At 38.6% G+C, this 25091-nt stretch overlaps 2 protein-coding genes across 2 annotated transcripts; both read right to left on the bottom strand.

Moving 5' to 3' along the window:
• Positions 1 to 1211: 1211 nt before the first annotated feature.
• LOC109045458 (probable G-protein coupled receptor 63) lies at positions 1212 to 14784 on the bottom strand. The gene is made up of 2 exons (XM_042777367.1): positions 13942 to 14784; positions 1212 to 3085 (listed from the first exon to the last, which is right to left on the bottom strand). The coding sequence occupies exon 2, from the start codon at positions 2999 to 3001 to the stop codon at positions 1766 to 1768; it is 1236 nt and encodes a 411-aa protein (XP_042633301.1). The 5' UTR covers positions 3002 to 3085; positions 13942 to 14784; the 3' UTR covers positions 1212 to 1765.
• Positions 14785 to 15081: 297 nt separating this feature from the next.
• Positions 15082 to 24550, bottom strand: LOC109050328 (NADH dehydrogenase [ubiquinone] 1 alpha subcomplex assembly factor 4-like). The gene is made up of 3 exons (XM_042777368.1): positions 24366 to 24550; positions 22462 to 22556; positions 15082 to 15772 (listed from the first exon to the last, which is right to left on the bottom strand). Exons 1-3 carry the CDS (start codon positions 24514 to 24516, stop codon positions 15458 to 15460), a joined length of 561 nt encoding a protein of 186 aa, XP_042633302.1. The 5' UTR covers positions 24517 to 24550; the 3' UTR covers positions 15082 to 15457.
• Positions 24551 to 25091: the final 541 nt, after the last annotated feature.

Consider the following 25091-nt stretch of genomic DNA (forward strand, 5'->3'; position numbering starts at 1 on the left):
CTATTTTGATAATGATTATAGGTGTGTGTTTTGTTCTGTGTGATAAAGTGAGAAATGTGGTTCTATAAAATTTTAAGTGAGCTGACAAACATTCAGATTTGTCATTCAAATGGACACTTAGTAACTGAAATTACAATTTAATTTTTATTTGATTTTAATTTAATGAAATGTAATTAATAGCTGCTGCAAAAGTCATTTTTAAAAATTCATATAACTTTTAACCTTGAATTACCCATGACTTTGTGCATTTAATCATTAAATAAAAACATCTCTCATTATAATTTCATTTTATGGACCATGTTGGTGTATAAGATGGAAACCCTAAAAACCTCTTAAAAAAGAAAACCTCATATCTGTTTATGACCATTTGGTTAAACCAACAAAAACCATTCAAGACGGGGTGTGATTTTAAAGCATCTAATTATTTTAATGACATTACAAATTTATAAAACCCCTCTGAGAAAGCATGTTTTATGTCAATGTTATAGGGGCATCTCCAAAAACAAACACTCCCACCAGAGTGTCTACCAAATCCGAATAATATAAGCTGGTTGCCAATACATACTGTTGCTAAGTAATAGAGTTCCACACTTTGGTTCTGATGAGCTTCTAAAGCACACAACTTCCTCATTAGCGGTAGCTGGAGAAATAATGAACCCCACAAGGGACACTAGTAAAGGAAAATTACCTTTCGGATTCAAAAAGCTTTAGGGTTTACCTTCAGCCCCCGGGACCTCAGGCCTCAGGAACAAATCATCATCAAATTGAAGGCTGCACACTACAAAGGCTCAGGCAGATACTATAGAAGCAAAACATCCCCTCGCCGTGGCCTCGATTGATTTTCCATGCTAAAATTTTATTCCTAAATGCTTGCCATTTGACATTGAGAAAGAGACAAAAAAAATAAAAATAAAAAAATCAAATCATATCCTTCAGCTGGTTGGTTGGTCGTTGTTTTTGTTTACTTTTAATGGCATGTCAGCAACAAGCAGTTGGTCAGTTGCTGTTCATATGATATAACAACCTTGTACTGTACACAAATATCGACAGAATTCCCCCACCTTTTGACCAATAAACTCCTGAGACATTTCCAAAAAAAAAAAATATATATATATATATATATATATATAAAAATTTCAAAATAAAAAAAATATATAAACTTAGCGATTACACGAGTAATAACAAAAAAATAAATAAATAAAATCCATGAATTGATTTGATCCATTTCCATGAATTTATTCTCTTCCAGACATGGAAACCACACTTTTAAAATTCACATTAAAAATCATGTATTTCCACAAAGTCAACAACATCTTAGTTCAGAAAATACTTTGTCAAATGCCTTTCCCTTATTTCAAAACAGAAAATAATTAAAACCAGAATAGCTGAACAATCAACAATAAAATTAATATAAAATGCTGAAATGTAAAACAGTTCACAAAGCCAGGAAAAAAAAAAAAAACAAATACAGCACACAAAATCGTATTACATTCATGGCATAAAACAGAAGATTGCACATTTTCACCAAATATAGCAGCACCTGACTTGATATGTACTGAACAAACTTTTATTAAGATCTAAATCCTATTAAAAAAAAAAACATTGTGCAATTAAGGTAGTTTAATGTACAGGCTCTGTAAACCATCTCATCTGTACCATCTTTTACAGCTAAAACATCCTGCAGTTTGAAGAAAAACCAAAAATATCACAGCTTGATAAGATTGTACCATAAGAAATACAAAAGAGGCTTCAGAAATGTCCTCCACTACACCACAGAACGATGCTCCCCACACACATAAACAGCACTGGGGCGGATACGTCTCTTAGTGTGGCCAGGCAGCTGCGGCAGGAACTTGAAGTACTTGGGCATCAGGTCAAGGCAGGCGTCACGGAACTTCTTGATTCTCCAGTAGTAGATGAGAGGATTCAGGGCTGATTTGAGGTAGCAGATCCACAGCAGCCATGTGCTGATCTCAAAAAAGTTCTGCCGGTAGTAGAACGCTCGACTGAAGGTGGACAGCAGGCTGTAGGTGGCGAATGGAGCCCAGCATGCAGTGAAGACTGAGAATAGAATGAGGATCGTGGTGAAGGCACGTGTTTTGAAGCTCATGTCAACATTCATCTGAAAGGGCCTCTGCAGACTCATCAGACCCAGCTTGCTGGCCTGGCTGAGGCACACCGAGTCGGGGTGAGAGTGGATGCGCAGCGCGTTGTGACGGAGAGTACTCAAGATGCCCATGAATGTGTACAGCATCACCAGGAATGGTACAAAGAAGAACATCAGCATAATGAGCATCACGTAAGCATGGTAACCACGCTCCACTGTGTAGCCGAAAACACACTGTGGTGCTCTGGGGGGAATGTACAGGGCAGGATGACCAATGGAAAGCGGGAAAGAAAAGCAGAAAGATAGAGACCATGAGACCCCAATTAACACGTTGGCCCTTCGTGGACTAAGTTTGTCCTGCTTTTGCACGATGATTAGGAAGCGGTCCACGCTGATGATCATCAAAATAGCCACTCCCTCCATCAGGAACATCCAGAAGAACATGGCTGACACGCGGCAAAACACCTCTCCGAAGATCCAGCGTGTGGTCAACATGGTGACTAATGCAAAGGGCATGTTGAGGACTGCTAGCATCATATCGGCAAAGGCGAGACTGGCCAGCAAGATGTTAATAGCAGAACGCATAGCGGCTCTCTGGTAAACCATGAGGCAGACCACCATGTTTCCGAGGAAGGCGAGCAGCAGCACACAGATGATGACCAGGGAGAAGAACACCTGGAGGGGCAGGTTCAGACCCTGATCAGGGTCCTGCCAAACAGTTGAAGGCGTTATGTATTCCGATAGAGTCCAGAACTCTAGCGAGCTGTTGACTTTAGCAGAGGAATTCTCCATGGCTCTTGTACCTGATGGCTGGGTCAGCACCTTGGGCGTGGGGTGCAGGGTGGCGCTAGGTTCCCCTGAAGCCACAGGTGGACTAGTGGAGGAATAAAGCATTCTTCTTTTTGCAGTTACATGGTAAAGAGCAAGCTCACCCTATGGGACAGGTCACTAGCATACATCTCAGCATGGAGGCAGACCCTGTGGAAGCAGGAATAAGGAATTAGGAAATCGGTCATATGAGAACTCACAATATCAATCTAACATGTAACAAAATACAGAGTAATAGTAAAGTGATGCTGTCAGCTGGCTGCAGGTTTAAAAGCTTAAAGCACAGAGACACGTTTCAGAAAGCCATTCCCAGATAGCTTTAAAAACAGATTTGTTTTTGCCGGAAATTGCCAGCTTGCAATGATGTCCAGCTGCTTTGTTTCAGCGAATTGCTGGCAGTGTGAACCCCATTTGACAAGTGAATATTGACAACATGACAAAGTTGAATGAGACTGAGTTTCTTAGTGTTCTCTGGGCAACAGTCTTTTAGTCTGTAATTGGCTTTTAGTGTGTTTTTAACTTATTGTCTTTAATTTACTGTCCAAAGTATACCTTGGTTTGTATCAGGCATACATACAGCACACATAGCGTAAATTTCATCATAAGCATAGTAACTAGATTTTTCTAACCACAAATATACTCTGTACGTTCAGTTCGCATATGCACCTTTGATTTTTTTGTGTACTGATTACTATGTCCATAAGATGACATCACTGCCCCGGCCTTTTATTATACAGAAAACAGATGAGATGTAACATCAACAAACTACAATGGGCAGTGTTGCCAGATTGGGTGGATTTCTGCTTGATTGGGTGGATTTGAAATTGATTGTGTGGGTAACATTTGGTTTGGGATCAGTTTGGCGTTTTTTAACATTTACATTTTATAGGCAAAATGGTTAAACAAAAACCAATTGTGCATGTAACTCCATCCAATCAGTCATCATCATGACATTACTAAACACACATATGCTCACTGCAGAGTTGGCTGGTGTTGGTGTTGATGCTGATAAGCCTGCACTTTCAGCTATTTTTAGCCACTTTTATCAAGAGCGATAGCAGGCAAACGTGATGATTCATGAGTGAAGTGTTTTAGAGCAAAAAGGGATCAGATTTTACTCTAATTATGTTGCTTATTCTGATCACTTATGCTGGGCAATTCTCCATCACCACAAAAGTTTATAAGTCAAAGGCTGTGTCCGGAATCACCCCTATACCTTAATAGTGCAAATACTGAAGGCACAGTCATTTGTAGTGGTGTCCAAAACCATAGTGGATAAAATATCTATGTACTGTGAGAGTCATACTAAATGAATTCCATCCTTCCAGTGCATTCAGTTTCCAAATTTGTCCACTCGAAGAATAGAAAGAAAACGAGTAAGCGATCTTGCTAAATTAATTAAGGGATTACGAAATAGTAAATGCAGGTACAGGGGACGATTTCAGACAGGGACGAAGTAAGCTAAACTTGTAAGTATGAGCATAAGGAGTTACACTTTTAAACACCTGCATTGGTTGGTTGACCAACTATGCTAAGGCTATTAAAGGAAATTAAGTTGTGTAAGACAACCAAAGACTCTTCACATCCTGATAGCAATCATTAAATTAAGTGGTCTACATATAAATATCAAAGTATACTTTGGTTTGTCAGTTGGGTGATGTCTAAAATTTGCCATCAGACGATGTCTACAATGAAACCTTGCGATGGACATTTCTTTGTAAGAAAAATATCCACATTCAAATGGATAATAATCACTTTAATGTAGCTCGTGCCAACAGTTCTACACGGAAGCAGCTCCGGGAGGATGACGTATGAGGTCAGCGTTGCGCATGCACCGGTGAGTCTCGTGAAAACCAATGCTTGTTTACAGGATCAAAGGAAGCAAAGTTTCCTTCCTTTAACAAAGGAAAACCAGTCTCCTCTTGGCTTATATCGAAATCCTCTGACATTCTTCTTTACAAACCCCCGTTTTGTACTTCTAATTATTGACTGTTGTTTTGTTTTGATCTCCTCCCTGCCCTTCCGCGTTCGTCACTTCTGAGCAGCGAATACGCAAAGCCAACCTCATACATCATCCACCCGGAGCTGCTTCCATGTACTACAGTGAGCGAATAAAAATGAATTATTGGTTCTTTTTCTTACAAAAACGCATCGATTCGTTACAGGGGGACTTTGTTCACCCCCCGGAGCTGTGTGAGACACTTTTTATTAAGGATGGGCGCTTTTTATTTCACTTATTTTGGACTGATGCACTGCAACACCCGCAGAGTGCTATGAAACTGCTTGAAAGATCAAAGACAATTTTTATTATAACTCTGACTGGATTCGTCTAAAAGAAGAAAGTCATATACACCTAGGATGACTTGAGGATGAGTAATTTATGGGCTAATTTTCATTTTTGGGTGAACTAACCCTTTAAGTCTAAAATTACACAATTGTGCAAGTTAAATACAGATCAAACTGTTAAAGCTGTGGTGTTATTTGATTAGCAGACAGAAGCAGGTATTTATTGGCTTCTGTCTCTTTAAAACCAAACACACGGACCTAATACTGACACATCTGGTTTCTTTTGCAGCTGTTTACGTTCATTTAAGACATAACTAACTGTGTTTACTACAATACTCGCCAAAACGGGTATTTCAACATAACTTTGTGTGAAAGAGGAATCAATTCGGTGTTCATGCTGTGTCTCTCTCTCTGCGTGTGTGCGCTCCGGGTGTGTGTAGCAGCGGCTGAGTGCACAGAAAACATTGAATTTCAATTACAAACCACTGATTTCTAGTAGTGTCCTCTTTTGGAAGGCCAAACAAAGTAGCTTGATTAATAACTTCCTTCTTTTTTTTTTTTTTTAGTTTTTATATTTATATCATATGATGTAGCATAGTTAAGCAACATGGGGCAACCAAGAGAGTGCTGATTCCCAAATATCAGCACTATTGCAGATTTGACGTTGATTTTATTCACTCTATAAATGAGTGATAATCGTTCACTAATCTCCAACTTTACTTATTTGTACATTAAAAATGTTTTAAAACACTCAGCTCATAACATTATTCATGCAGTTGTAATTTCGCAATGTAAATGTAAATTCATTAATGAAATGTAAGAATTTAATAGAATTTAATTAGATAAGGAAAAAATTGAAAAAATTGCCCATTCTTCAATAAAATAATAATAATAATAATAATAATAATAATAAAACACCTTGGAAATCAATTTAATATCACAAATTTGCTGATTTCAGTAAGAACTGATATAGAAGTGATAGTTTAATTATGTAGATTTTCTCAGATATCCAAGATTATCATCACTGCATTATTGTCAAATTGAATGGTTAATTTAAAACATAGGCCTAAGACTGGTCAAAGTTTGGGATCATTAAGATTTTTTAATGTTTTTAAAAGAAGGCTCTTATGATTAATAAGGCTACATTTATTTGATCAAAAATACAATAAAAACAATATTATTGTGAAATATTATTTCAATGTATAATAGGTTTTTTAATGTGAATACATTTTAAAATACTTTATTTCTGATTCAAAGCTTTTCAAAGAATTTTCAGCATCATTACTGGAGTCTTAATTTTGATCTTTATTGTATTCTTTTTTGTTTGTTGATTTGATTTTTGATTATATTTATGGTAAACAGCTGTGCTTATTCATTTTTTTTCTTCTTTCTTTTGTGGAAACGTAATATATTACCATTCAAAAATACAATAAAAAAAAAAAAAACTAAAGTGTTTTTTTTATATAAATACTTTTATTCAACAAGGACAAATTAAAATGATCAAAAGTGACAGTAAAGACATTTATAATGTTACAAAAGATTTTATTTTAAATAAATACAGATTTATTTGAAATATTTATGCTGAAATTTATGAAATTTATTTTGTGTTGTAAAGTGTATTTTATTTAAAATAAAAGTAGAGAAGATGTGTTTGTTTTTGATGTTTTTATGGTAATATTAACAAATGATTGAGCTGAGCACCAATAATCATATCAGATCAGTAAATCGGCATATTAGAATAATTTCTGAAGGATCATGTGACACTGAAGATGAGTGACACTGAGTAATGATGCTGTAAATCCAGCTTTGATCACTGAAATCTATTAAATTTTAACAGCTATCCACAGAAAACATTTATTCTAAATAATATTTCTCAATATTACTATTACCGCAGTCTTAGTGAGCAGAAGATACTTGTTTCAAAAAGATTAAAAACCTTTGACTGGTAGTGTGTGTAGTAATATATATATACAGGTCCTTCTCAAAAAATTAGCATATTGTGAAAAAGTTCATTATTTTCCATAATGTAATGTTCATTGCACACCAACTGAAATATTTCAGGTCTTTTATTGTTTTTTAAAACTGATGATTTTGGCGTACAGCTCATGAAAACCCAAAATTACATGTATTAGCATATCACGAAAAAGGTTCTCTAAATTCTAATCAATCTGAATCAACTAATTAACTCTAAAAACACCTGCAAAAGATTCCCTGAGGCTTTTAACAAATCCCAGCCTGGTTCATTACTCAAAACCGCAATCATGGGTAAGGACTGCCGACCTGACTGCTGTCCAGAAGGCCATCATTGACACCCTCAAGCGAGAGGGTAAGACACAGAAAGAAATTTCTGAATGAATAGGCTATTCCCAGAGTGCTGTATCAAGGCACTCAGTAGGGGAAGTCTGTGGGAAGGAAAAAAGTGGTGGCAAAAAAACGCTGCACAACAAACGAGAAGAGGTGACCGGACCCTGAGGAAGATTTGGAGGAGGACCGATTCCAGACCTTGGGGGACCTGCGGAAGCAGTGGACTGAGTCTGGAGTAGAAACATCCAGAGCCACCGTGCACACAGTGTGTGCTTTTGAACACCAGAAACAGCGGCAGAAGCGCCTGACCTGGGACTACAGAGAAGCAGAGAATTGGACTGTTGTGCTCAGTGGTCCAAAGTACTTTTTTTTTTCGGATGAAAGCAAATTTTGCATGTAAATCAAAGGTGCCAGAGTCATGGAGGAAGACTGGGGAGAAGGAAATGCCAAATTGCCTGAAGTCCAGTGTCAAGTACCCACAGTCAGTGATGGTCTGGGGTGCCATGTCAGCTGCTGGTGTTGGTCCACTGTGTTTTATCAAGGGCAGGGTCAATGCAGCTAGCGGTTTCAAGAGATTTTGGAGCACTTCATGCTTCCACCTGCTGAAAAAGCTTTATGGAGATGAAGATTTCGTTTTTTCAGCACGACCTGGGCACCTGCTCACAGTGCCAAAACCACTGGTAAAATGGTTTACTGACCATGGTATTACTGTGCTCAATTGGCCTGCCAGCTCTCCTGACCTGAACCCCATAGAGAATCTGTGGGATATTGTGAAGAGAAAGTTGAGAGACGCAAGACCCAACACTCTGGATGAGCTTAAGGCCGCTATCGAAGCATCCTGGGCCTCCATAACACACCTCAGCAGTGCCACAGGCTGATTGCCTCCATGCCCACGCCGCATTGAAGCAGTCATTTCTGCAAAAGGATTCCCGACCAAGTATTGAGTGCATAACTGAACATAATTATTTGAAGGTTGGCTTTTTTTTTGTATTAAAAACACTTTTCTTTTATTGGTCGGATGAAATATGCTAATTTTTTGAGATAGGAATTTTGGGTTTTCATGAGCTGTATGCCAAAATCATCAGTATTAAAACAATAAAAGACCTGAAATATTTCAGTTGGTGTGCAATGAATCTAAAATATATGAAAGTTTAATTTTTATCATTACATTATGGAAAATAATGAACTTTTTCACAATATGCTAATTTTTTGAGAAGGACCTGTATATATATGTATCGTGTATGGCAATAAACATTTTTTAAAATGGCATTAAAAAGGCATTAAAAAGCATTCAATTTGATATGATGATACCTGCAGAAACCCTGCAGACAGTCTGCAAATATGTGGTCTTCGCATTAGGTTATACCAAGTTGTCTCTTATGACAACCCATGTCTCAAGGAAAGAGAATGAATCTCTTTGATTACATTATTTGCTACTGTGGTGATTTACTCTCTCTGTTATTAAACTTCTTGAACTTCTACATTTAGCTGTATACATGTTACGACAATTAGGAAAGATTGGACCCAGTTGTTAATTGAGATGAATAGGCCTGGCTTAAAATGTACGTCTTCAACTAGAGGAGAAAGACCAGGGTTTTTCCTACATTGAAAATTTTTTGGCGGCCGCCAAAACGATTTTTTGTCCCGCCAAAGCCTTATTTGATCTGTAGTTGGGTTTTGTTAGTGAAGCAGGCTACAGACGGAGTGATGGAGAGAACGAGCACAGCGTCCCTCCTCCGCGCGCGCGCACTCTCCGTCTTCAGATCTGTCTTTGCTCTCTCCCTCGCAAAAATCAACTGAATCCTAAAGGCGGAAGACCGAATCCATGTTTCACGTGGTGCATTCGGAGAATATTTTTCCTGAATTACCGCTGTGTGTGAATTGCAGTCAAAAAAAAGTTGCCTTATCTTCTCTTACAACTTGTCAAGCATTCCGCACATGCAGCTGACATAACTTTAAATAAACGCAAAAAAAAAAAAATCTATCCAGTTATGAAGTGTTTTGTGAGTGTGTGTGTTGACAAATCTTTCGCGATGTCCTAACAGCCAGGATTCCCACACAACACGTCCGCTGAAGTCCGATTCTCGACCTAATGACTCCTTTGAGCGATTCATTATAATGAATGCTTAAAGCAATCGGTCTGCCCGTCAGTGTCTGAATCGGTGTACAGGTCCTTCTCAAAAAATTAGCATATTGTGATAAAAGTTCATTATTTTCCATAATGTAATGATATTTTTTGAAATTTTTTATTTTTTATATGCATTGCACACCAACTGAAATATTTCAGGTCTTTTATTGTTTTAATACTGATGATTTGGCATACAGCTCATGAAAACCCAAAATTCCTATCTCAAAAAAATTAGCATATTTCATCCGACCAATAAAAGAGAAGTGTTTTTAATACAAAAAAAGTCAACCTTCAAATAAATTATGTTCAGAGTATGCACTCAATACTTGGTCGGGAATCCTTTTTGCAGAAATGACTGCTTCAATGCGGCGTGGCATGGAGGCAATCAGCCTGTGGCACTGCTGAGGTGTTATGGAGGCCCAGGATGCTTTCGATAGCGGCCTTAAGCTCATCCAGAGTGTTGGGTCTTGCGTTTCTCTCAACTTTCTCTTCACAATATCCCACAGATTCTCTATGGGGTTCAGGTCAGGAGAGTTGGCAGGCCAATTGAGCACAGTAATACCATGGTCAGTAAACCATTTACAGTGGTTTTGGCACTGTGAGCAGGTGCCAGGTCGTGCTGAAAAACGAAATCTTCATCTCCATAAAGCTTTTTCAGCAGATGGAAGCATGAAGTGCTCCAAAATCTCCTGATAGCTAGCTGCATTGCCCCTGCCCTGCAGCTGACATGGCACCCCCAGACCATCACTGACTGTGGGTACTTGACACTGGACTTCAGGCATTTTGGCATTTCCTTCTCCCCAGTCTTCCTCCAGACTCTGGCACCTGATTACCGAATGACATGCAAAATTTGCTTTTCATCCGAAAAAAAGTACTTTGGACCACTGAGCAACATCCAGTGCGCTTCTCTCTGTAGCCCAGGTCAGGCGCTTCTGCCGCTGTTTCTGGTTTCCAAAAGCACACGCCTGTGCACGGTGGCTTCCGCAGGTCCCCCAAGGTCTGGAATCGGTCCTTCTCCACAATCTTCCTCAGGGTCCGGTCACCTCTTCTCGTTGTGCAAACGTTTTTTTGCCACACTTTTTCCTTCCCACAGACTTCCCACTGAGGTGCCTTGATACAGCACTCTGGGAACAGCCTATTCGTTCAGAAATTTCTTTCTGTGTCTTACCCTCTCGCTTTGAGGGTTGTCAATGATGGCCTTCTGGACAGCAGTCAGGTCGGCAGTCTTACCCATGATTGCGGTTTTTGAGTAATGAACCAGGCTGGGAGTTTTTTAAAAGCCTCAGGAATCTTTTGCAGGTGTTTAGAGTTAATTAGTTGATTCAGTGATTAGGTTAATAGCTCGTTTAGAGAACCTTTTCATGAGGTGCTAATTTTTTGAGATAGGAATTTTGGGTTTTCATGAGCTGCATGCCAAAAATCATCAGTTTTTAAAACAATTAAAAGACCTGAAATATTTCAGTTGGTGTGCAATGAATCTTAAAATATATGAAAGTTTAATTTTTATCATTATATTATGGAAAATAATGAACTTTTTCACAATATGCTAATTTTTTGAGAAGGACCTGTACTTTTGGTATCGATGATGTTTACTTGTAAAATAAGTTGTAATCGCTTTCTTTTACTATCTAGCCTGACAGTGATCATTTTTTCATGAATAAATAGGACAGGAAAAAAAAAATCACAAACTGTTTCTTTGTATTTATTTTAAATTTAACATTTATTGTCAATATTGGGCTTGCGGATCATGTGGGTACTAGGGTACTCTTTGCTGTTTGTGGATAACCATGTCGGTCAGCCACCACCGAAGACCAATTTTGACCCAGGAAAAACCCTGAAGACATATCTTCCAACTAGGGCTGCCCCCCTAATAGTCGACTAAACAGCAGTTGACTAGAAGAGGCTTAGTCAGCTATTAGTCGTTATGTTATTAGTCGGGTAGTCGCAGAAAAAAAAACTAAAAAAAATACTGTCTGCGTCCACAACGGACAGATGGTTAACAGCTGCTCACTCTCTCTAATGTTAACTTAGATAAATGTGGGCTATCATGCACATATCCAAGTGCTTGTGTGGAGTGTGGAAGCTGTTAGCACGCTACTGCATGACAATCACTGTTCACGGCGCAATCACTGCATGTTTTCCTTGATAACAGCGGAAACAAAATACGACATCATTTTTGCTCATGCAGATAAGAGTAATACATCACCTGAAACTGTAAAGGATCTACTTTTATTTGTATACACTCACAATATCAACAAGACGTTGTGCTTTTGTAAAATAAAGAACAGGGAGTGCTTTGTGCCGTCTCGTGGCGAAACTCATAGGCTACTTGCCTTACAGACATGAGAAATATATGTACTGGAAGCTCAAAATGTCTACTCAATCCATGTTGCATTTCTCTCTGAAGGCACGACACTGTACTGCAGAGAAGGCCAGTCAACATCGTCAACTTTACCTTTGCAGTCGACACACTGACTGAGAAAACATTAGTTTATTAATAAATAATTAAAATATATCCTTGATATTTTCCCAACACAGTCATTACATTTGCCAGTGCTTTATGGCAAGCTTTATATATAGTCTATATATTAAAGGATCATTATTGGTTAGCTCCCCACCCCCAGTATATATTTAATTAATCAAATTAATATAACCGTATGATTACTTGACTAATCGAAAAATCTTTAGTCAGATGAAGCCGTACTTAACCTGTCAAAAGGTTCATCTACAAAAGCGAGGCCTAAATGTTTTCCAAGGTGCCACTTAACCAAATGTGTCTAGGAAAAACAATGAGAGAATAAGACAAAGTTGTTTCATGCTTTCAAAGATACTCGCCCACGCACATGCAAGCACTCATGCATACTCACACACATAATTATCTGCACACACACACACACACACACACACACACACACACACATTGGCTTTTCATATTTTATGGTGACTTTCCATAGACAAAATGATTTTTATATTGTACAAACTGTATATTCTATCCCCAACCCTATCCTTATCCCTAAACCTATAGCTCTTAGAAAACATTTTGCTTACATTTTTTAAAAAGTATGATTTATACCCAGATAGCACACGTACATCTGCAAGATGTTTGTTAAAAAGATTACTTCATCTGGAAAGCATCTGCTGTGTACAAATATCTGAGAGACATCTTTAAGATGTCAGTTTTACATATATTCTAAATCATAAACATCTTAAAAAGACATTTACATCCTATAGACGTATTGCAGATAAGCAAACACTTTAAAAAATACGTCTTGCAGATGTAAATGCAGACATTAAATAGACGTCTCCATGATGTACAGGTGCTATCAAGGAAACGTTTTTTTTTTTTTTAGGGGGGTGGGGGGTTGGGTTTGGGGGCAACAAATGTTTTAACAAATGTCCCCACGATATTGGGTTTATCTGGACCACACACACACAAGGTGAAATCAGATATTTCACAACAAATTCTATATTTGGCTAATTCAAGACTTTCCGCTTTGATCTACATTCAAAAGTAACAAGAAAGAACAAGAGTAAAATCATGCTTTTGTGAATAATACTAAAGAATCCACAAAATAGAATTATGAGATCACATGACTCATGTGTGTTGTTTTTGCACTGTAATTAACAGGCTTGTTTAAAAGATCTAAGAAGTCAAAATAAAGAGAAAAGCACCTTATAGGCTACAGACTCAGTGGTACAGTATAAGCAGAAACCATAGTGACAGCAGAGACGATTTCGTGAGTGAATGACAGTCATGTATAATGAATAGTTGTGGATCCTAGCAACAGGAATAAAATGATTTAGTATCTCTTAATTTATGCTTGGAGAATGCATCCATTCATTCTGAACCACAATCACTTCAAGAGTCTTCAACATTAGTCCAAGACGGTCTGATGCTTCAAACCTAGAAAATTCCTCCATTTCTATAATCAGACAGAAAAGGGCCAGACTAGAAGAAGATACCAAATGATAAAGCTCACTTAACCCCAGATACTTCTGGATCAAGACTTTCACTTCAATTTAAGAGGTCATAGATCAGGGGGAAAGATATATGATTCTTGCAAGATCTTAGATCTAGCAAATGGATTTTGGTTGCACTTATAATTATCCTGTGAAAATCTGGCCTTGCAATTTCTTTCAATTTATGAATATCTCTTAAAACAGAACGGATCTTAAAGATTCACCTTGAAAGTGGATCAGCTGATTTAAAATGGAGGAAAGAGTAGTGAACATCACAATATTTATCTGCTTCCAATTTACAATCATTTTAAAAAAGTTGTTGTTTTACCTTGGTTCTCCTCTGCGGTTTATTTGAATTAAATGATGCGGCATCAGTCACACCATCATACGCTTAGATTCAGATACACATCCTTCTCTCGCCAGATGTTTGAAGCTCCGACATCCCACATTTTCACCTAAAATATGCGTCCAACCGCTAGATCTATTTCGAGTGATGGTATAAACCCAGACACACGCGTTTTCGGTTGAAAAACACCAAGAAACATGTAAAAGACATCAGAGTTCTTCCCGATGTAATACAATCTGAAAACTAGCGTTGCAAAACAGATGTGCAATCTCGTAATAATCTAAACAAAAAAAACTGAGAAAAACTGACTTAAACGTCGCTGTTCTTTCGAGTGCAAACGCTCATATTAAACGGAGAGGAATGCATGATACATTTTGTAACCGCTTCTCCATCGCTTTATGCTTCCCAAACACTCGTGCTGTCCGCAATTCACCGAGTACGGCGTCACTGAAAAGAAACCAACGACATCTCAGCGCCGGATTTGATCTACACACCGCTAACCAATGAAAATGCAGGAGTCGCCAGCTGACGTTTTCAGTGGCCAATCATCGATGCCGGTGCAGCTGGGTTTGGTTGCGGGATGGGAATGAATCATGTTGCACTGTAGTATCGCGGTCAGCAGTGATTTTCGAATGAACTGAACCCAAATGATTCGCTCGAACGATGCACGCTGAGGACATCTGCTGGTTCAAGCGTGGAGTAATATCCGACTACAACCACTACTGTACAATATCGTTCTCACACGCATGGTAACGTTACATTAAAACGCGTTAAGCTATCCGGGACAGAGCTAATGATGTTCAATAATTATTACAGAGAAGAAAAACTACAGTTGGCCCATGTCTCCCCTATAAAACTACATCCATGATACATCTGCAAGTAGAAAAAAAAAAGTTTAACGTAATGTTCATAATATAGTATATAATATATATATATATATATATATATATATATATATATAAAATAAACCACAACAATTCAAATAAATTACAAAATTATTTCTTAAAATTAATGAAAACAATTGGGAGTGCAAAAAAGTACTAATATCAAATACTAAAGTGTAAAATGGCAGAGAGCAGCTTGATTCAACTTGTAAAACAATGTCATATTCGGTACACTGGATCAAAATGCATGGGCGACTGGTTTATTGTCAGTGAAAACAGATGCATTGCTTGAGGCTGCAATGTTCACACAAATATAATGCAGCATTTCTGAGTCAACATATTAACTGAGAATTATAATCTGTACTGTTTTATACTGGGAATTTATCTGATTTAACAAGTTTTCCCTTCTAGTCCATTAATATTTATATTTTGGTTAACTTATTAATAAAATAAATGTCAGGATATGCCATGCTTTAAATGAGACGACAGATGAATAAATAGTTATGACAGGCCCTTCAAAAACAATTAATACAAACACACTACAATCGACATGTCAAAACACTTGTATTCTGATGCTGTGCGTGTTTCAGAGACGGCTCGAGTGTTCATATGTGCTAAGAATCCTTAATCTGCTTAGTGTCCTCTATTTTTGGTGGAATGATTTTGACATCAAAAGGAAAAAAGAAATCTGTCAGTGCTTTGGCATCTTTTGGGTCCAGAGAGTACTCCTGTGCCAGCTTCTCTGGAGTCCATGTTTTAGGCATGCGTTTGTGATTGTTCAGGGCAGTTAAAGCTTCCACAAGCGACAGTTTTCCTTTCGGAACATCAGTGACATCAAAGAAACCATAGGTGTCTCCCGGCAGACTGTACTTCAGCGCCCTGCGCGGCGTCTCCTGCTCGACCTTCTTAACCACAGGACCTGCTTCACCCTACAACACACAGAGCACAGAGAGTCAGCCACGCCAGTAGAGGGCAGTGCAAACCACCTTTTCTAAAAACATAAGTCAGCAAACCCAAACACGCAAAATGATTCATAAACAGTGTTGGGGAAAGTAATGCATTAAAATATTGTTACATGCTAAAAAGTAACTAATCGTGTTTATGGAAAGTAATGTTACGTTACTTTTGCATTACTTTTTCTCATCTGGGCGGGGCTTGCTTGTTTGTTTTTAATATAAAAAAAGTTATATTTCTGACAAATGTAAAAGCCCTTTCACAAAGTTAAATGAATAAGCCTCAGGCTGAAGGAAACGTAAATTCACGTCTGTACAAGAAGAGGGCGCAGCTCACACAAACCTTTCCGCTTTGATGCTATTCTGGATTGCATGAAGAATAGGACACAAGAGAAGAAAGTTCTACACTACAAACACAAATGTTATGTTTATGTAAAGTTATTTTTAGTACAGATGAATTGGATCATCGAAGGTCAGCAATAAAGACATTGGTTAAAATAATGGGATTAAATACATAACGGAAAAAAATATATTAAATTACTGCAGGTTCCTATTTCACTGTTTTAATTCATTTTGAAGAGTACTGAATCAGTTTTTGTGCAAGTGAGATGAGTAAATGCATGTCGACATTTAGTCTAGAAATACAAAAGCATCATGTTTACACTGAACACAACACCTCTGCACTTACTCCTGATTTCTCTCAGCATGATAACAGGAGAGCTGTCATTCAGTAAATGGGAAAACAAAGTAACTGGCATTAGTGTTTCTGAGCCTAGTTTCTAAATTGTCTTAAAAAAATACGGACTCTTTCTCGCCATTTACACAGTCTAAAGGCTGATTATAATTGACGCTCCGCAAGTTCGCTTGATTTCACACGGAAAATATGACGGTGTTGCCAGAAGTTCGCTTTGAGTGTGCGCGAACATATTTCGTGTGGCCTTGTGAATGGCATTTTTTGTAACTTTCCGTACAGTTCCGCATCCGAAGATGCACAAGTTCAGGGCGATTCTAGCCAAACATGCACGTCTGTGTCCCCGTTTGTGTGAAACAGAAGCAGTTTAATGTAAAGTTCAAACTCCATCAGGTGCTTTTTGTCTTGTGTTTAATGCGAAATAAAGCCAATAATTTAAGATTGTTTTTTGGTACATAAAGAAATTATTAATTCATTAACTCATCACAAGACTTGTAGAGATCCAAGATGGCGCTGAGCATGGCGGCCGTGTTGCAAGCTCCGAGTAAACGTTGCAGTTTTTCGTTTGTTATACTTGTTATTTTGTTGTCCTACGTGTTGGATGTTGTTAGTATAACTGTCTACGACAGACACACGCTTTTAAACATAGGTTCCTAAGTCACACAACACAATCCGGACTTTGAGTTCTTGAACACCGCATCAGAGCCCTTTGTCTGGGCCGCACGGTCGCGACCAAGGAAACGCTGCTGGAAAAGTGGGAAGAGAGCCGGCGTCCTTGTCAGACTCAGACTCTCCCAACCATTTTGCTGGCTAACGTTCAGTCACTGGACAACAAACTCTGTGAACTGCGGGCACGTATCTCATACCAACGAGAAACAAGGGACTGCTGCATTATTTCCCTCACAGAAACCTGGATGTCTGCAGTGGTTCCAGACTCAGCCATCAAGCTTACAGGGTTCTCCGTGCACCGCTTGGACAGAACGAAAGAGCTCACAGGGAAAAGCAGAGGTGGGGCTGTTCTGCTCCCCTGATCTGGAATTTCATATGCTTCTGTGTCGAACATTCTGGCTACTGAGGGAATTCACAGCGGTCATAATCACAGCTGTTTACATTCCCCCTCAAGCCAACACAGACCAGGCACTCAAGGAACTGTATGGGAATATAAGTGAGCAGGAAACCACGTACCCAGATGCGGCGTTATGGGGGACTTTAACAAAGCCAACTTCAGAACAATAGCTCCAAAATATTATCAACACATAACCATCAACACGCGTGGTGATCGTGCACTGGACCACTGCTACTCTCCTTTCCGGGATGCCTACAAATCTCTCCCCTGCCCACCTTTCGGCAAATCGGATCACTCATCCATTCTGCTCCTGCCTGTTTATATAGGCAGAAACTGAAACGGGAAGCACCCGCCCTCAGGACAATTCAATGCTGGTCGGACCAATTGGACACTATAGTACAGGACTGTTTTGATCACGTGGACTGGGACATGTTCCGGGCAGTGTATGATAATGACATAGAGGCGTACTCAGAAACTGTAATGTGTTTCATCAGGAAGTGCGTAGATGTAGTGCCCAACCAAAAACCATGGATTAATAGCGATGTTAGAGCAGCCTTGTCAGCATGGACATCTGCTTTTAAATCCGGCAATGCTGATGATCGCAAACAAGCCAGTTACGATCTCAGGAAATACATCAAATCTGCAAAAAGACAATATAAAAACAAGTTGAAGAACAATTCAACACCAGCGATGCAAGAAGCATGTGGCAGGGCATCAATAACATCACAGATTTTAAAGGGAATAAATTAGCTACTTTGAACATTGCCGCCTCTCTACCGGATGACCTTAATAACTTTTATGCTCGTTTCCAGGCTCACAACACCGCCCACAAAGAGAGCGCTCCCGCGGATGCTGCAGAAGAGGTGAGTGCACTCTCCGTTTCTGTCACGGATGTAACCCGATCCTTCCGACGGGTGAATATCCGCAAGGCTGCGGGTCCTGATGGCATCCCAGGCCATTTCAACCTCTCCCTCTCTCTGTCTGTGGTTCCCTCGTGCTTCAAAAAATCCACCATTGTGTCCATACCAAACAAAAATAAAATCACATGCTTAAATGACTGGAGTCCCGTTGCTCTTACACCCATCCTCAGCAAGTGTTTTGAGAGACTCGTCAGAGACTACATCTGCTCTGTGCTGCCTGCTTCACTGGATCCGCTACAATTTGCATATCGTAGCACCCGTTCTACAGACGATGCTATTGCTTTCACCCTACACACTGGTCTCTCCCACCTGGAAAATAAGAACACCTATGTGAGAATGCTGTTTGTGGACTACAGCTCAGCATTTAACACCATAGTGCCTGCCACACTTGTTGCGAAGCTCCAGACTCTGGGACTAAACAGATTTCTGTGCAGCTGGATCCTGGACTTCCTGACAGGCAGAAGTCAGGTGGTCAGAATGGGCAACGATACTTCATCCCCGCTGACCCTCAACACTGGTGCTCCTCAGGGCTGTGTCCTCAGCCCGCTCCTGTACTCCCTGTACACAGCTCCATCATCGTCAAATTCACTGATGACACAACGGTGATAGGCCTGATCACCGACAACGATGAGATGGCCTACAGAGAGGAGGTGAACACCCTGACTAAATGGTGTCAGGAGAACCACCTCTCACTCAACATTAACAAGACCAAGGAGCTGGTGGTGGATTTCAGGAGACAGAGCAGAGAACACACACCCATCACCATCAACAAGACACCTTTGGGGTGGGTAAACAGCTTTAAGTTCCTCGGTGTAAACATCAGTGAGGCTCTCAACTGGTCTACACACACGAATGCAGTGCTGAAGAAGGCACCTCAACGCCTCTTCTTCCTGAGATGGCTGAGGAAGTTTGGAATGAGCCCCAGCATCCTCAGAACATTCTACACCTGTACTGTGGAGAGCATCCTGACGGGCTGCATCACTGCCTGGTTTAGAAACAGCACCGCTGGCAACCGCAAAGCTCTGAAAAGGGTCGTGCGAGCTGCCCGCCACATTGTTGGAGGTGAGCTTCCCTCCCTCCAGGACATCTACACCAGGCGGTGTATAAGGAAAGCCCGGAGGATCATCAGTGACTCCAGACACTCGTCCCAGAGACTGCTCTCTCTGCTGCCCTCAGGAAGACGTCTCCGCAGCATCCGATCCCGCACTAGCCACTGAGGGACAGCTTTTCCCCTCAGGCTATCAGACTAATAAACAATCAAAACTAATACACCCTACAGCATACTCCCTCAATATGGTATGCCACACACTGCACTTTAACTTCAACGGTTCAATACTGGACTATACATACACATTGCATTTAATACAATAATCTGCCTGCTACCACTGGATACCATCCAATGCACATCCATGACATTTTGTGTATCCTGTTCATGTATAATCTGTTCCACCCTAGCATATTTTATGTGTATATACGTCTACATAATGTAGAATGTGTACATACCGTGTATAGTGTATAATGTGTAGTGCTAACTGTAAGTATGTCTGATAGTACACTGTGTGTACTGACTATATGTATGTGCACATTGTCATCTGTTGAAGCCTGTATGGTTAAATGTAAGTTGTTTCTGCAATATCTGGAGCACGCTCCCAAGAATTTCACTCACCAAGGCACATGTTATGTGGTGATGTGACAATAAAAGTGACTTGACTTGTACCGGCAAATGTCTTCTCACCGGTGATTCCCGATGGTTTTAGAGGACAATTACTCCTCGTCCCCCCCTGTTGTTTTAAAGAATAGTACAACGGCGAACGCGGCAAGTATAAAAGCCTCGTCCGTTTGGGAAGAGGAGCCAGACGAAAGTATAAATCCCGCAAGGATTGCATAGAATAGGAGTGATTTCTCAAAGCACCTATTGGAGTGAAATCTGTCTGGCAGTAAGCTGCACATGCACATTATGTGTGGCATTTCAAAAGCGTAATCAAATACAACAATTTTAACATTGATCACGTACATGTTAGGATGGCTGAGTCCTTAGCCATCTTCAAGAATCGGCTTAAAACACATCTTTAACATTGATCACGCTTTTCATCATTATACAATTATAAAAAAGACCTCTAACTCTAGTTTGCTCTATTCTTTTTCTATTCTATCTGTTTTCTTTTTATTTATTATATTATTTAAAAGCTCTTGCTACGTGTACTGCGTTTAAGTCAAGTCAAGTCAAGTCATCTTTATTTATATAGCGCTTTAAACAAAAAAGATTGCGTCAAAGCAACTGAAACACATTAATTAGGAAAAACAGTGTCAATAATGCAAAATGACAGTTAAGGCAGTGCATCATTGAATTCAGCGATGTCATCATGCAGCTCAGTTCAGTTTAAATAGTATCTGTGCAATAATTTGCAATCAAGTCAACGATATCGCTGTAAATGAAGTTGTCCCCAACTAAGCAAGCCAGAGGCGCACAGCGGCAAGGAACCAAAACTCCATCGGTGACAGAATGGAGAAAAAAAAAAACCTTGGGAGAAACCAGGCTCAGTTGGGGGGGCCAGTTCTCCTCTGACCAGACGAAACCAGCAGTTCAATTCCAGGCTGCAGCAAAGTCAGATTGTGCAGAAGAATCATCTGTTTCCTGTGGTCTTGTCCCGGTGGTCTTCTGAAACAAGGTCTTTACAGGGGATCTGTCTCTGGGGCTCTAGTCCTGGTCTCCGCTGTCTTTCAGTTTAAGCTAAATGAGACTTGTCATAGCACTTATATATCAATGCTCTTTTGTTGTTTTTTGATTGCTTCCATTGTCCTCATTTGTAAGTCGCTTTGGATAAAAGCGTCTGCTAAATGACTACATATAAATGTATATGCACACCCTTAGTATTTCTACTAAATGTCTTAGAGAATTCATAACAGTCACATTTTTCTGCATGCATTCAGTGCAGTTTGACAATGCTTTGAAATGAATCAATGAATCTTTTAATTATTTCCTTGAATTGTTAGTTAGTCCAAACCACACTTATTAAACTGTGAAAATATCTGACACATACTAAACTACTTTAGAATAACACTGATATATTTTATAAAACTAATAGTTCCAATCCTAGATTATGATTGGTTGAGCTATGTTGCAAGCCGTTTTAAAAATACAGTAATACAATACTTCTATACACTAATATGTTTATTATATTATATTATATTATATTATTATCTATTTGACATGACGTTAACTAGTGACACCAGTGTGATATGCTAAATGATTTTTTTTTTATTATATTAACACTGAGTTGTGACAACTTATTGTATTTTCTATTTGTTGTGTGGATTTATGTGTTTTTATAATTTGAATGTTGGTTTCTTAGTAAGATGCTGTTTGAAAAGTGCACAATGAAGTTGTGAAGATTTATAGCACTTTACATGAACCGCTTCAAAGAGGCTCAGAAGCATGTGGGCGGCGGCTGCATCAGGTCCTGAACGAGTGCTTGTGTTGTTTAATGCACTTGAGATATGTTTTCCCCAGTCAGTGTATCACATATTTTACTGTTATAGTCTATACTTTGTTAATGTTATGAATTGAAAGTCAAGTGCACATTTGCATTTTGCAAAAATATTTGTTGCTGGAAATCTAATTTACGTTAAAAATATATATAGTATTTATCAGAACTAGTGGCCCCCTTGGTAAACATGAGCAATGAAGTTTATCGTTTTGATCTTTCATTAAAAATATTTACCAAAATCGAACTTTTCATTAAAGTAAAATTTTCCTCATTGTGATGGATGATTAAGGGAATTGTTTGGACCCACTGTTTCATTTTATACATACCTTAAATTGCTGATAACCCAACTAAAGTATTATTGCTGTGCAATTGTTGGTGAAATTTGAAACAATTTATTAAAAGGGAACTTAATATATCTGAATGAAAGTGTCCTGTTGAGATCACAGTAATTACTGCTGACTTTAATTGTTCTGTAGATCAAAAGATCCTAAACTTCAAACCTGAGAAACAGGATCTTTAGACTCCACATAAACGTCCTTGAGCATTGACAGCAGTGGATCATTCCTCTGGCGAATCTCTTCTGAAATGCTGGTGGCTGGCATAGAAACACATATGTCAGATCATGCACAAAAAAAAAACAACAACAAAAAAACTGTCTAACATGCAGTTTCATTTAGGGTATAATTCATTGCCAAAAGTATGTGGACAGGCTCTTTTATCAGGTCTGGCTTTGACACAGCTATTCATGGACACCTCTGGATATATAAGCAACAGATACCAAGATACTGAAGGCACTGAAATTGTAATTGGCCCTGGTAATATTGTTCTAAATCAACAACCAGGGAAAATCAATTTCCTCTCATATTTCACTTGTCATAAACACTATACTTCTAAGACAACTGCACCATAATCGATAAAATTAATTAATTTAGATGTTACCACATGAAGCGCATTTTTAGAATAGCATTACGCTTAATGCAGATTAATTCATTAACACATTAAAAGACCAAATTCGGTACCTAGATAATGCAAACTTTTTTCTTACTGCAAGACATGAATTTTGCTTCCATAATTTATTTTCTACAATTAGTGATGCTTATGTAGGCCAGTGTTTGAACTGAGACGTATGTTACTATAGTTAAAGGGGTCCTATTATGCTCTTTTACAAAGTCTTGATTTTGTTTTGGGGGTGTACTAGAACAGGCTCTCATGCTAGGTGGTTAAAAATGGCCTTTTTGCAGGATAGAAATGTTTGAATTGGAAAAAAAAAATATATATATATATATTAAAAATATATATATTATATTATATATATATATATATATATATATATATATATATATATATATATATATTACATATTTTACATTATTACTACACCTCTCTCCTCAGTCTGGCATGAACGTCTCGAATAGTTCCTGTATCAAATGAAGGCCCACCTTCTGAAATATGAGATGTGCTGTGATTGGTTAGCTGGGCCAGTGTGTGTTGTGATTGGCGGCACTCAGCGACTGGTCGGGAAATAGCTTACTTCAGTGTAAATATTGCATCAAAATTAAATCAATTTGAGCATGATTTAAACCCGGATGATTGTAACCACTCTAAGTTCGTCTGCCTTGGGAAAGCTAAGCGATAATAACACTCGTTGTTTTCTCTAGTGCAGCTCAACCAGGTCTCGTTCCATTCGTTGATCTTTGTGATATCACAAATCCCGGAAAATATGCGTTGTAGTCCAAACAAGTCGTTTGTTGTAGTTTTTAAAAAGTGATTTCTGTTAAATTATTTGTCTTGTCATGAATTTTGTTTTGGTTTTTGTAAATTTGTTTATGTTTTTTTTTGCTTATTGTGAGAATTTGATTTTTTTCTTGATTTGAAAAAGCATAATAGGACCCCATGGTAACCACAAATTAACCATATTAACCAAGCCGTAAATCTGTTGTTATACAAATGGTAATCAATACGGCAAGAAACCATGGTTACTACACTTTTACTGTAAGGATTTATTTCTGCAGGGATTTCAGTCTGACTAAAAAGCGATATCAAAGACATCAAATAGCTTATATAATGTTATTAAATAATAACGTCAAATGCATCAATGCAATGATAATTCACCATTAAATGGGGAAGACGGACTCAGTGGTATGTTGCAGCAGGTGCACAATACATTTTCATAGATGACGTCACTGCTGGTGGGAGGGTGTTGTGATGTGCGGTAACATAAAATGTGAAGTTATACAACAAAATCAGTTTGACTCCCTTTGAGCGGTTATAATTTCCGTCACCGCTGTGATAAATCATATTCACACAGGTTATATTCTAAAAGACATTGGGCATGGTCCTTCACAATACAAACAGTTATAAGAGCAGAGGTAGTAATCCAGCATGCTCTAACACGCTTTCTCACCCGGAATGTCTTCTTGTGGAAAACTGCTCGATGATGGATGTCGTGGTGCAGCTTTAGGTTTTGCCTTGCTTATTTCTTGGTGAGCGCGATTCTCTACATTAAAGTTTCTGATCAGGCGTGTTACTCTCGAGCCCATCTTTACAGAGGGCATTCTTCTTCTTACTAAACTTCTGTACTAAAAGCATTGAGCGCTCATTACTGCCCCCGACGGGCTGATTCCTGTTTCTTTAGTGCCCATGTTTGGATGGTTCATTGTTCTTCTTACCAAGTTTTGTTTGTTTGTTTGTTTTGTTTCTTAAAATATAATAAACGTTTTGTATAAATACAAATGAGATAAACTAAAAAAAAAAAAAAAAAATACCTTTAAAGTTATGAATGGCTAGAGCATATCAGTGTCTCTCACGATTCTTTATATGCAATATTAAAGTGTCAGACCTATATAAAAATTACTTGATGAAAAATGTAGAGAAATTTTGGGAATTATGTATGTGGTCAAGTTTTAATTAGTGTTCAGGTCTCAGACTTCCAAATGAACAGTTTCTCAGATTTTTTTGATATATGTTTTTGTTCTCTCTTTAAAACAGTTTAACATGGTTTTGTGCATTTGTGTCATCTAAAAAAGAAAAAGGAAAAGTATGGTCCTGAATGTGAATTTGTGTTTTTTAAGTATTGTAATTTTTATGTATGTTTCATGATTCATTTGGATGAATTTTAAAGGCTGTTTAT

Source organism: Cyprinus carpio, chromosome A20 (genome assembly GCF_018340385.1).
Source record: "Cyprinus carpio isolate SPL01 chromosome A20, ASM1834038v1, whole genome shotgun sequence".
Classification (NCBI taxonomy): Eukaryota; Metazoa; Chordata; class Actinopteri; order Cypriniformes; family Cyprinidae; genus Cyprinus; species Cyprinus carpio.